Below are 13106 nucleotides of genomic sequence, written 5' to 3'. Positions count from 1 at the left end.
CGGCGGGACCGGGAAGGGGGGATTAACCCGTGGGCTGCCAGAGTGTCCTGGCCCAGGGGCTGCCCCTCCCCATGTCCCCCACCCCAGGGTGACAGGCACCCGCCCGGCATCGCCCCCCGGCCGCGGGGTGCGAGCGGGGTGCCGGGGAAGGACCTCGCTTTCCCGCGCAGCGCTCGCTCCCCAGGGACAGGTCCCTACGCACTTCGGAGGGGACGCAGCCCGCAGCGCCTGCGGGTCCCCCTCCGGGGCATCCTGCGGGTCACCGCCCCGGGGAGGTGGGCACGGGGCGTACGCCCCCCTCCTCCGAGCCGCTCACAGCTCCCAGCCGGCAGCAAAACAGCCCTCACCGCTTCCCCAAATCCTCTCCCTGCGAGCACCGCATTGTCCCCTCCAAGGCCCCCTGCACCCCGAGCCCCGCTCCGGGGACGGACAACTGCGGACCCCCCAACACGGGGTGGGAGGCAGCACCCCCCCCTCCCAACCACGCACTACCCCATCACCGCTCGGATGTCACGCGTGGCCCCCAGTCCCCTAACGAGATGCCACTCCCCTCAGCATCACCCCCTCCCCTCGGGGGGCCTGGGGACCCCCGTGCCCTCGCCGCCTGCCCCTACCTGGTTCATGACGCTCCCGAAATCCATCCGGGGTCTCGCCTGCCTACATCCGAAAGGGACGGCAGCGCAGCCTCACCTGGCCCGGGGGGCGCGGGGGGCGGCCGAGGGGGCGGCTGGAGGGTGCCGGGGAAGGCGGGGGGGTGGCAGGCGGGAGCCCGGCGTCGCCCGGGCGGGCAGGCGTGAAGGCAGACTGCAGGCAGAGCCCCCCTCCCTCCCCGGGCCAAGCCTGGAGAAGGAAGGAAGGAAGGAGGGAGGGAGGAGGGAGGGGAGGGAAGGAGGGGGAGAACAGAAGAGTTTCGCTCCCCGCGAGCGGGACCCCGGCGATGGAGGGGCGCAGGGGGGTCCGGCCGGCCCCCCGCACCCCTCCACACCCCCGGGGAGGCCGGAGGCTGGGGAGCCTGGGGGTGCCGGCCCCGGCCCTGGGGAGGAAGGGGATCCCAGGCGGCTTTTTCCACCGCTCCCCTCCCTCCTCTCGCTCCTTCTCCCTCTTTCTTCTCCTCTTCCCTCTCTCCCCAGCTGCACGGCGCGCTCCAAGTCCAGCCCCGCTCCGCTCCCCTCGCCTCCCCCAAAAACGCCCTTAAAGGCAACCGGGAGCCCGACTCAGGCAACTGGCCCTGGGCAAGGGGTGCCTGGCAAGTGGGCACCCCATCCCTCCCACCAAAAAAATATCCCCCCTCCACCATGTCCCCCTGCAAAGCACCTCGCAACCTGTGCCGAGGGGCCACAGCGGGTGGTGGGGCGCAGCGGGGTCGGGGCCTTATCACCCTGCGTGACGCCACCGACGTCCCTATGCCCTTGGCGGGAGGGTGGCAAGGACGGGGGTGTGGGGCCCTTCTTGGGGCCTTTTCTACCTGGCAGCCCCTGACACGACTTGGTCTCCCCACGCCACACACAGGACAAGGTGCCCAGTTAATGGTCCTTGGGTGCCCCACAACCCCAGTGTTGGGGTGATGTAAAGACTCAGCAGCTCACCCCTCAATTAAAAAGCAAAGCCAAAACGCTGGAAAAGCCCCAGCTGTCCCTCAGTATGTGAAGCCACAACAGTTCCCACTCGTCTGTCCCAAACCTGGGGTACACCAAGCATCCCCCTTTGCCTTCCTCCCATCTCCCTTCCTCCTCCTCCTCTTCCTCCTCCTCAGGGGCTCTGCGTGGCAATGGATGGAGCCCTGCTCTCCCTGGCCACCCCTGGGGCAGCCCAGCCCTGGCCCTGCAGTGTGAGCAAGTGCTCAGTGCCGTGAGACCTGGGAATGAAGGGGGGAAGCCCCCATTGGTGAGGGGCAGAGGAGAGCCCACCCAGCAGTGGCCCACAGTGCAGCGAGCCGGCCAGGGAGGCGGCGAACCAGGCACCCGGCCCAGCACTGTTGACATTTTCTCACCCAACACCTCCCCATTCCTGTTTGTGTTTCCGTCCTCGCACTGCGGGCTCAGCCAAAAGGCCAGAGCTGGCTCTGCTGGTGCAGGACAGGACCCCGGAGACCACTCCTGCCTCAGCAACCCCCCAAAAGTCACCAGGGAACGGGTGGTGGCAAGGGGCTCACCCTCTGGCTTACTCCAAGATCCCTATAAGATGCATCCCTCCTGTGAGTTCAATCCCACCCCAGCAGATCCTACCCAGCCCCTCCCTGCCTCAGTTTCCCCAGCAGCTGCACAGTGCCGGGGGACGAGAGCACCAAGAGGCACCAGTGGACCCTGCCCGCTACCAAGGATGAATTGCCAGAGCCCTGACATCCCCAGACAGCACCTCCTCATACCTCTCCCAAGCAAGCACCAGCCCCTCTTCCCTCCCACGCACCCAAGGGCACAGGGCCAGACCCCAACAGCCACCACTGCAGGGACAAACGCCCCCTCACCAGGCTCCATTGGCTACCCTAAACAAGCTCCCCTAGCACCACAGCCCCCAAAAATCACGCATCCCAAAAAGAAGGGAGCCTTGCGACTCAGATGCAGGGGCAATGAACACCCTGTGCCAGGGGATCCATGCACGGACCCCAGCTCAGCTCCAGCACAGACCCCCACACAGAACCCCCCAGCCCTGGATCCTCGGGAGGTGGCCATGGCACAGCTCCTGGAGCCTGGGAAACACCAGCAGCAGAAGAGCCAGGGCCAGATGAGAAAGTATCAGTGGCCAAGCAGGGTGGAAGTGAGTGGAGGAGCAAAGGGCACTGACAGCATGTCCCCGTCCCCGGGGAGGTGACGGGAGCTGTTCCCTGGGGAGATGACGTGTCCCCTTCACAGGACACAGCCAGAGAAGTCCTGACAATGTCCCTGAAGTCCAGCCACCAAAATACCTCCCGGAGCCATGGGGCCAAAAGACCAGCAGGAGTGGGTCTGGCTGTTGGCCAAGTGGCTCCAGTGGCCTCTGCGCTCCATGGGGTCCCTCCAGCACCCTCAGAGAAACCACCCTCCACCTTAACCAGCTCCTCTGCATCCCAAAACAAGCACCCTTGAGCATCGCCACCCCAAATGTCATCAGAAGAAGGAGGACCCAGGGACCAGGCACCGAGGGGGGCTCATCTCTGCATGTGAAAGCACGTGAGGAGGAGATGAAGCCCCAGTACTGGGTCTGTGGAGCACTTTCTCGAGTCAGACCCAGCTGTTTTGGCATTGGTGCCACCCCCTGGACAGTGCTGAGGGTTCCCGGGGACCCAGTGCCCTTCCCAGGGCAGGTCCCAGGAGTGGTGGCCATGGGGGATGCAAAGGGGTCCAGGAAGGGAGAAAATTGGTAGGAAACGAGGCAGAGACGTGCCGTGGGAGCCCCCATGCAGCCCAAATCCTGCCTCCCACCACCGCAGGGCCCTGGAGGGCCAGATCCGGCCCTGGCAGCCCTGCGGAGGGCAGCTGGTGTTCCCCACTGCCTCGGCTCACACCTTCCAGGCCAGCCCTGGCCAGCGCTCACCGGTGCAGCGAGCGTGGGCGGTCTCAGCATCCTCACTCCCCCGCCTGCCGGCCCTGCACACGGCAGCACCCCGGGGGTGCAGAGAAGGGCCCCAGCTCCTTTGAGCAGCCGAGGTGACACCCTCCCACACCCCCCCTGGAGCTGAGCGAGGCTGAATATTTGGGCGGTGACGTAAAGAAGAGGAAAAAGGAAAGAGGGAGGAAAAAAAATCCCAGAACCCCCTCCAGGACCCGCTGCACAAACGCGACCTGGCACGGCACTGGGGCAGGGCTGACCCCCGCAGCCCCCTGTCCCGCCACCCTGGCTGGGCCTGTGCCAGGGCCAAGGACACATTCCTGCCGCATTCTTCCCCCGCTGTCACCCGCTCTGTTGTGGAGACCAGGGGTGTTGCTAATTAGCTGTCCCGAAGCACTGGAGGGTTGGCTTTTAACGGGACATTGGGGACAGGGACAGGACAGGTCAATCCTCGCGTGACTGGCACGTCATGCCCTCCACTGCATGGGCAGGAGACAGTGGGACAGAGCGGCTGGGGCAGTGAGCAGGGATGGGACAGCCACATGTCCCCCCTAGCATGAGCTTGCCACAGCTAGGACACGATGTCCCCTCCCTACAGCCACCATGCCTGGCACATACACCGGCACCCAGTGATGCACTCCCTGGCCATGCTCCCCAGCACTAACCGGAGCCCCCGGCCATGGTACAGCTGTGGGACGCCCATCACCATGAGTCAAGCCTGCCCCCTGCCTCAGTTTCCCCTCCTGGCCCTGACTTGCTTTGCGGGGGGTGGTCCCCAGTACCAGCTGAGGCCAGGGCACGTACAGCCCTTTCGCCATCACTGTGCACCCCAGCACAGTCCCCCGATCCAGGGACTATCGGCGCCATGGGCACTGGGAGCGATTGCTCTGGCCAGGATGCGCCTCACTGCCCAGCCTTGGCCCCACTCCAGCCCCCGGTTTAATGATGGACAAATTGCACCCCCCCGGGTCCCATCGCAGGGGGGCACTCGAAAAACAAGCCAGGCCTGGCGCGAGGCCAGCAGGGACAGCAAGCACCAAGCTGGGAGCACACGCGTGTGCCAGCAAGGCCGTGCGGGCAGGAGCACGCATCTGCAGGCACAAGAAGCCCCGGGGCAGCTCGCACACACAGGGCCCACAGATGCCCACACACCCTCGTGACACGTGTGTGCACTTGTACACGTGAGTGTGCTTGCACGCTTGTGCACACAGATGGATGTTCTTGCACACACATGCATTCCCCTGCAGGCTGACATGCACACGCAGGCACCTGCGAGCATACATGACCGTACACATGCATGCACACACGTGCAAACACGCTCATGTTTGGACACGTGCATGCACACTCATACACACATGGTCACATGCACAGACACACACATGCTCACACACACAGCCCAACAGCCCGACACAGCTCCAGAGCCCACTGCCAGCTCCCCAGGGGCAGACACCGGGAGGGACAAGGCACCCTTATAGCCCACACTATCTGCCGTGCCTCAGTTTCCCCTCTTGGCACAGCTCGGCACTCCCATCTCCCCCAGGATCCGCGGGTGCCGGTGTGGCACGGGGCAGGCGGGGCAGGCTGGAGTCCCACCAGGCCCAGGGCCTGGCACAGCTGCCACTTCCCAGAACCACCCGCCAGCGATCACCAGCCAATTCAGCAGCCAAACACCGCAGCTCTCCCTGTCTCCCAGTCAAACCAGCCATCACCAGGTCAGCTCCTGACATGGGGAGAAGCAGCATCCCCCTGTCTTTTCTCAGCCTCTCTAAGCAGCACCACAGCAAAATCCAGCCCCAGTCGGAGCAAGTGCATCCCTGAGGGACGGGCACACTCCTGGCATCTCCATGATTTGGGACACGCCTGCATGGCCCTGCTGCCTGGAGCATCCTTGGGCTCATCCCTCCATCCCAACCAGGAGGCCACTGTCACCACCACATCCCAGTTGTCCAACAACTGGAACATGCCAGCACATGGGCTCACGCGTGCCTGACCACTGCCACGGAGAGCATCACGCCCCAGGCTGCCCACACCCACACCCCACACGTGTTCCCCACCTCGAACCGCCTTCAGGAAAGGGCTCTGTGACTCAGTTTCCCCACTTTTTAAAGGAAGCTACCACCCTCCCTGCTTCGGGCAGGCAGTTTCAGCAAGGGGACAGAGGGAGAGGGCAGACTAGAGGTGTCAGATACACACCAGTGTCCGTCCATCCGTCCGTCCTTTTAGAGGGAGGGAGGGAGGGAGGGAGGGAGGGAGGTTTGCTAAGCGAGGAAAAATCCCTGAGCAGAGGGGCTGGGCGCAAGAAGGGCCTTACATGGTCATGGGAACGGCGTCGTGCATCCCAGCTCATGCGTGTGTGGTTGCCCCAGCCCTCCCAGAGCTGCCCACGGGCACTGGGCACTCCTCCAGCATCGCTGCCACCGCGTGGCATGGGTCACACTGCTTTTCCCCTGCAGTCCCTCAGGGCAGAGGGGGACCTCAAGGAGTGCAAATCACTGCCGGGGCACAGGTCCTGCCTCCCCTGGCACAGCTCTGCCCTCTCACCACCCCACTGTCTCCCCAGGGACATGGGACTCCCCAGCACCCCCACATCTCCCCCAACATACACCCCCCTTATCCCCATCACATCCATCATACCTCCCGGTACCCCACACCCACCACCCTCAGTACAACCCTTCACACCCCGCTGGCCCCCCTACCCACACCCCTAATTCTCCTCTCTCCCCCACCCCAGCCTACCCAGTCCATTTGGGGTTTTTAACCAGGAGCTTTCCCCGAGCTGGGCCAGTTGGAGGAGGCAGTTGGCTGGGAGCCAGCCGTGCCGGGGGCCGGCAGCGGGACAGAACAAGGGGTTGGGGCAGGTCCCAAGGGTACAAATACGGGGAGCGGGGGGAAGACGCTGTGAACAGCATGGTGGGACAGGCGCCAGGGCCAGGAGTCAACATTGGAAGGGGACATCGGCACCTCCACAGCATCTGCGGCGCAGAAGGAGGAAGTGTTGCAGGGTGCAGCTGCCAGTGCTTTGGGGATGAGCCCATCTCCCCTGTCCGAAGTATCCTAGGGGTGCAGGGGTTAAACATGAGGGGCTTCAGGTAGCCAAGAGGCCATTTTCACTCTGGGCCAAGCCCCCTCCCCACATGAGCCCTCCCTGGAGACCCTACAATAACAAGCCGGGAGTGTGAGTCAGCTGGCCGCTTGCCCGGCCGGAGGAGCCCCTCCCTGGGCGCTGGCCCAAAGGAGCTGTGCAGAAGGCCCCTGGCCCTGGCCCCATGCAGCACACCCCTTGGCCAGTCGGCCCCACCGAGGGGGCTCCGGCTTCCAGCAAGCGTGGGAAGGGTGACGGAGGCTAATGAAATGCAGCCAGCTGTGGGAGCAAGCCGCAGGCTGCCCCTGCACGCAGGCTACCCAGATGCTGGGACCATGGTGTGACCCTGCTTCTTGGTGCACAACCACGTATCAGACATCAGAGAATCCCCACTCGGCTCACATCCAGATGCATGCGCTTCTCGAAACTCCCTTCTGCCTGGAAACCACTGACAGATGCTCCTCGCCATTGCCTGCTGTACTGCAGGCATCCTCCCACCCCACGCCCACCTCGTCCCTCCCCGTGGCAACCCCACGTCGAGGCAAAGCCACCTCCTCTGGCCTCAGCCCCCAAGTATCTTTGGCAGAGGGGCCTTGGCCTGGCACAGGGTCCCGAGGCTGGCACAGGGTCCTGGAATGGCAGATGGTCCCCAAGATGGCATAGAGTTTCCCAGAGTTACACGTGTTCCCCAGGGTGGCACAGCCCCGCCAAGCCTCCCGGTCATCTCTGCCCTGCCCGCTCAGGGATTGGGGTGCCGGGCACATCCCCAGGATGCCCCTGCAGCCCCCACCTCCTCCAACACCCCGGCCAGGGCCTGGTGCCAGGGCTGCTCCCAGTGCCTGCCCCACGCCGCCACCCACGCCGCAGCATGCTGCAATGCCCAACACGTGCCCAGCCCCTGGCACCGGGTCCCCCCAGGCCCTTCCTCTCCCTCCCTGCCTGGCCAGGCACGGGCACAGGCACGGGCATGGGCACGTCCCAGCCTACGCTGCCTGCCTGGGGCGTGCCAGCCTCTTCCTGCCCGAGATGCCAGTCCCAGAGCTGGCTGGCACGCATGTCTCCCCAGGGATTCAGGAACGCTCAGCTTCCCCTGCCCCAGCAATGCAGCGGCGGGTGCCATGCCCACCTCCAGCTCCCCGGGGAGCCTGGGTTGCCATAGAGTCCCCCTCCACTGGTGCAGCAGCCGGACAGATGGACATCACCACTGGGCATCCTCGACTCCGCTCCCTCCTGCCAGCGAGATCCGCCTCCAGCGGTGCTGGGTATCGGGAGAGATGCCCAGCCTGCGTGCACGCCGCCAGCAGAGCTCAGCCGCGGCGCATGGCGCTCACGTGCAGCAGCACCCACCCTGGCAAAGGGCACCCCGGCAAAGGGCACCCCGCTCCAGGCACCAGGGCACAAATCCCCGCCGGCCCCCTCAGAGCAGGGCTGCACCCCGAAAACCAGCCCTGCACCAGGATGGCACTGCCAGCCTCGCCCATCAGTGACACTAGTGCCACCATAACCAGCCCATCTGGATGTCCATTGGTAGGGTCAGCCAGCATGGACCGTGGCATCCCCCCTTCGAGCCCCTGGTGCCACCCAGGCAGGGACAGGCACGCCTTGGGGCTCCGGTCTTACCTTGGCTTGACACTTGGTGTGGCAGGAAAGTTTGCAGCCTGCAGGAGAGAGAGGGAAAAGGGGGTTAGTAGGGGCAGGAGGAGAAGCGGTGCCAGGGGACAACCCGTCGGCACCGCACGTGGGGGGCAGGATGAGGGGTGGCACCTCACAATGCGGGGCATGGAGTGCCTTGGTGCTGGGTACAGGCTGCTGGGTCACACACACGTGCGCATGGATGCCCACGCCTCGCACACACATGTGCATGCTCTGAGCAGCGCCAGCACAGCAAAGCACCACGTGCACACGCATGTGGCATTCGGGCACACGCCCACGTGCATGAGCCATCCCTGCCTGGTGCCAGTGTGCCGGGAAGCACGCACATGTGTAACCCCAGTGCCCAGGGCCTGACGGCGTGAAGGGAGGCCGTGCATGGACACTTCTCACGAGGCCTCACACATGCACCAGCGTGCACAAGAGCGCCGGAGGGGTGCTGCCAGTGCCCGTGCCCTCACCTGCCTGCGCACTGCTGTTGCACGCTTGTGCCCGTGCCCCTGCAGAGGATGGCATGTGCAGGCGTGTGTGTTTGCCACTGCTGGGGACACGCGTTTACACAGGGCATTGCCACACTGCCCGGGCAGCCCTGCAAAGCCACAAGTCCCATCCCCAGGGGACACGGGGGTCCCTACGTAGCATGGCCCTGGCCGCGGCCACCCTACACGCCCAGTCGTCCCCCCCGGGACGTTTCCTGCGGTGCAGGAAGCTGCATTGTTCCCGAGGCCAGCAGCATTTCCGCCTGCCACCCCTCGCACGGGGCTCAGCAGCACCGCACACGTGCGAGGGGCCGCGGCACGGGCAGCGAGCAGGGCCAAGGGCCTGAGCACCCACCCGTGCATACAGACTTGCACGCGTGTGCACACTCGTGCAGCGCCAGCTGCACACTCACTGCGCACACGTGCGGCTGGCACGCGGCCATGTGCATGGCCACAAGTTCCTCCGTGGGCCGCCCTTGCCTCCCAGCCACCTTCCCGCCCGCAAAGGCACCGCGCACGCTCTTGCACACCCACAGGCTCCCCCTCGAACACACACATGCAGGCGCGTGCGCGCACAGGTTGGCGCAGGCAGGTGTTCCCACCTTCGCACCCTCGTGCACACAGCTGTATGTACAGGCACACACACGCACATCCCCTGATGTCCTGACATCCCCCGGCACACCCCCTTTCACACGCGCGTGCCAGCACTCCCAGCTCACCTCGGCAGGTGCTGCCCTGGCGTGTGATGGCCTGCCGGCAGATCCCGCAGGCCTTCACCTTCTTGAAGCTCGTCATCTTGAAGGTGTGCCCTGGGGGGGCCTCCAGGTCCTGGGGCTGGGGGGGACAGGGGGCTTCATCAGTGGGAACGAGGTGGCATGGCGACCCGAGCACTCAGCCCTGCCCTGCCTCAGTTTCCCTCTGGGAAGGGGCTCACCCTCCACCCACTCCTGCCAGGTGAACAGATGTGTGTTGCTGCAGCCCGTCCCAGGGGGCCGTGCCCGCAGCAGCAGCAGCAGGGCTGGGGCCGCGGAACCGTGGACACGGCGTGGGGGGGACCTCGGCCCCTGCCGGGGGGGGGCAGGGAGGGCAGTGCGGGGTGGGGGGGGGGGGGTCAGTGCACTCCCCCACCGCTGCCGCGGCCCCTTTAAATAGTCTCTGCCGCCCCCTGGCGGCGGGCGCGCAGGGTTGTGCGCGCGCCTGTGTGTGTGTGCGTGCGCGCGCGCGCGCGTACACACTACACGCACATACATGAACATCCGCACCTGCGTGCACATCTGTCCACATGTGTGTGAGCGTGTGCGTACGTGCGTGCGTGTGCGCAGACGTGCGCACGCACACGGGTGAGCGCTGGCGCCTCTCTGCGTGTTGGTGCTTTCGCAGCGCGTCCCTGTGCACCAGCGTTTCTGTGAGCGCGTGCCTGCAGGCACAAGTGCGTGTGTCTGCACGCACGTGGGGGTGAACATGCTCGTACGTACGCGTGTATGCGTCTGTGTATGCGTGTGCAAACGTGTGTGGCCTCGAGAGCACCTGCGAACGCGCATCTATAAACGCGCGTGTGCACGGAGGTGTTTGCATTCGTACGTGTGTGAGTACACAGACGCGCGTGCAAATGCATACACGCAGGTGCTGTCAGGGGGGCACCGGTGCAGGGAGGCGTCTGGGTGTCACGTCGTGTTCTGGGGGCGCACGCCAGGCAGCACATGCTGAGGTGTCACACCAGGGTGTACAGGGGGTGCGGTGCCTCCTGAGCATGAGTGCCTGTGCCCACCCTGCCCAGCACAGCCCATGGCAGAGAGAGGCCGATGCCGCAAGTGTGAGTGCAGGATGGATCCGAACGTGTGCGGGCATGGACATGCGGGCGTGCAAGCGTGTGTGTGTGTCTGCTCATGCATGCGTGCTGATGGTGGGGGGTGTCCTGGCACAGCTGCAGGCAGCCAGTACCCCTCCCAATACTCCCCCCCGGACTGTTTGCAGCGGGGGGCACGCCCTGGCAGCGCACCAGCCCTGCCCACCGACCCACAGCCAGATGAAGACGTGAGCCCCTGTAAATCCGTCTTTTCATGCCAAGACTAATGAGATTAAGCAGGGGCCCGGTGGCCCCCCCCTCACTCAGGCGCCTCGCTCTCCTCCGGCCTCGGCACCGTGCCAGAGCCGGGGGCTGGGGGGGACAGTGCCAAAGTGTCAGGGCGCCAGGTATACCTCCCAAAACCTCCCTGCCTCCGTTTCCCCAGTGCACGCATGGACGCGCAGAAGGGCAGCACTCATGCACCGCATGTCTGCATGCGTGCAAACACCCCCAGGGCTGTGAGGGTGCTGTGTGTGATACAGGCAGCGCGTGTGCCAGAGTGCTGTATGCATACGCATGCCACACGTGCAAGCATATGCAAACGTGCACATCCTCCCAAGCTACAGTAGCAGCAGACATGCGGGCAGATTTCCATGTCCCCATGTGCAGGTCCACTTGCAATCGTGTGCACACTCACACGGGTTTGTACACGCATGTGCAAGCCCCTCTTCCCTAGGCACCTGCTCCCACAGGGCCACTCACTGGTCCCTTGGCAGCCCCCGGTGCTCGTGTTGCCCTACCAGGGACCGGGGCACACACAGCTTGGTGTATACACACGCGTGTGCACGGGCATGTTGTCACCCACCCAGCAGCCGTGGGAAAAGCTCCCCCAGGCTGGGGGCTCCCACGCCGCAGTTGCTGGGTGACAGCAAGGCCTAACGATGCCATGAGCTCGTTTGCATATGCAAAGCAGCATCTTTGCTGCAGGGTGCCCCGGGAAGAGACTTTGCCCCCCGCTCCCAGGGACCCCGCCGGGATGCCCGGGGATGCCGACACGTCTCCCACGCATGCACTCCGCCACCGTGCCCTGGCCCCACACGTCCGCATGGGCCTGCTTCATTAAGGGCAATTATCCTTGCTAGGGAAAGAGATGCCCCCCCCGTTCCCACCCCTCACAGCCCTCTCGGCTTGTCCCATTGCCAACACCATCCCCGTGCTGAGGGCTGCCTGGCTTTACATCCTCACCTCCCTGCTGCCGTGGGGGGCACCCTGCCCACCCAGTGCCACCCCACTGGCCGGGGAACCAGCCTATCCCATCAAACAACCCTGTCCCAGCTCCATACTGGCAGGATCCCAGCTAGCTTTTCTGCCCCAGGGCTGGGAACTGCTGGGGGGATGTGTAGGGGGGTTGAGGGGCCTCTTAGAGATGCCACCCAGGTACCCACCCACTCATGGGTACCCACCTCCAGGGACCAGCCCCCACACAGTGCAGGAGGGGCAGGAGAGGCACAGGTATTCCCGGCCATGGGCCCCCCAACACACAGATCCAAGGAGGCTGGAAGGGGACCCAGGTGTCCTGGGCTGGAAGAGGCACCGGGGAGAGATGCCAGATTAATCAGGAGCTGGGAGGCCTGGGTTCACTGCCCAGCACTGCAGAGAGGTGCAGTGGGGGGGCGGAACTGGGACACCCAGTTTCCCTGAGGCTGCAAAGCCGGAGTGGGTGGGGGGCATCGGACGCCTGGGTCCAGCCCTGCGGGCTCGGGCCCGCCCAGTACTTTGCACCCCACTGCAGACCAGGGCCCAGCTCGCCTTGGTGACTGGGGGGAGGGGGTGCAGAGCCCCAACTCCCAGCACAAACTGGATCCCTCCAGTCTGCCCAGTTTCCCTCCCCTCCAGCAGCGCAGCAAAGCCTCGACCCGAGGAATGGCGGAGACGACCGGCCGGTGCCGCAGGCTGGGCACCGTGAGGGATCAGCCCCCCACCCTCCCCATCTCCAACTCCACACCCCTTCTATATACACACACCCCCGCTCCCAGTCCAGTGTCCCTGTCCCACATTCCATCCCCATCCCTTTCGTGCACCCCCCAGCCCAGTGCCCACCGCCGCCGCTCTCCCGGGCTGGGTCCCGCTCCGCTCCCCCCGGTCCCCGGGTCTCCTGCTGGCCCCGCTCTTGGTCCAGTCCCACCCAGCCCCGCCCCGCTGTCCAGCCGTCCCTGCCGGTCTCCGCTCGGTCCCGGTTCCCCCAGAGCCGGTCCCGCTCCCGCTCCAGCACCTCCGATTCTCCCCCACTACCAGTCCGCCCGTCCCGGCGCAAACCCCCCGGCTCCGTCCCGCTCCCCCCCGCTCGCCCCGCAACCGGGCCCATCCGCCCCCGCCACCAGCCCCGCTCCGAGACCCCGCTCCCGGGCCCCACCGCGCTGCTGTCCCGCTCCTCCCCGGTGTCCCCCGGTGCGGGCGCGGCGGGCCGTACCCACAGCAGGCAGGAGACGCAAACCCCGGTCATGCTGCCCGCGGCGCAGCCCCGCGGCCGGCCGAGCCCCCCCGGTCCCCTCGCTCCGCCCGCCCGCCCCGCCCCGGCCCCACA

At 65.7% G+C, this 13106-nt stretch overlaps 1 protein-coding gene across 1 annotated transcript in view; it reads right to left on the bottom strand.

Moving 5' to 3' along the window:
* The window catches only part of TNS1 (tensin 1), a 58724-nt gene extending 49193 nt beyond the window's left edge, over window positions 1-9531 (bottom strand). Inside the window, 2 exon segments of the mRNA XM_086616160.1 lie at window positions 8228-8265; window positions 9456-9531. Of these exon segments, the coding sequence (XP_086472286.1) occupies window positions 8228-8265; window positions 9456-9531 (114 nt within the window).
* Window positions 9532-13106: the final 3575 nt, after the last annotated feature.

Source organism: Tauraco erythrolophus, chromosome 8 (assembly GCF_009769465.1).
Source record: "Tauraco erythrolophus isolate bTauEry1 chromosome 8, bTauEry1.pri, whole genome shotgun sequence".
Classification (NCBI taxonomy): Eukaryota; Metazoa; Chordata; class Aves; order Musophagiformes; family Musophagidae; genus Tauraco; species Tauraco erythrolophus.
This window is presented reverse-complemented; position numbering and strand designations above follow the sequence as displayed.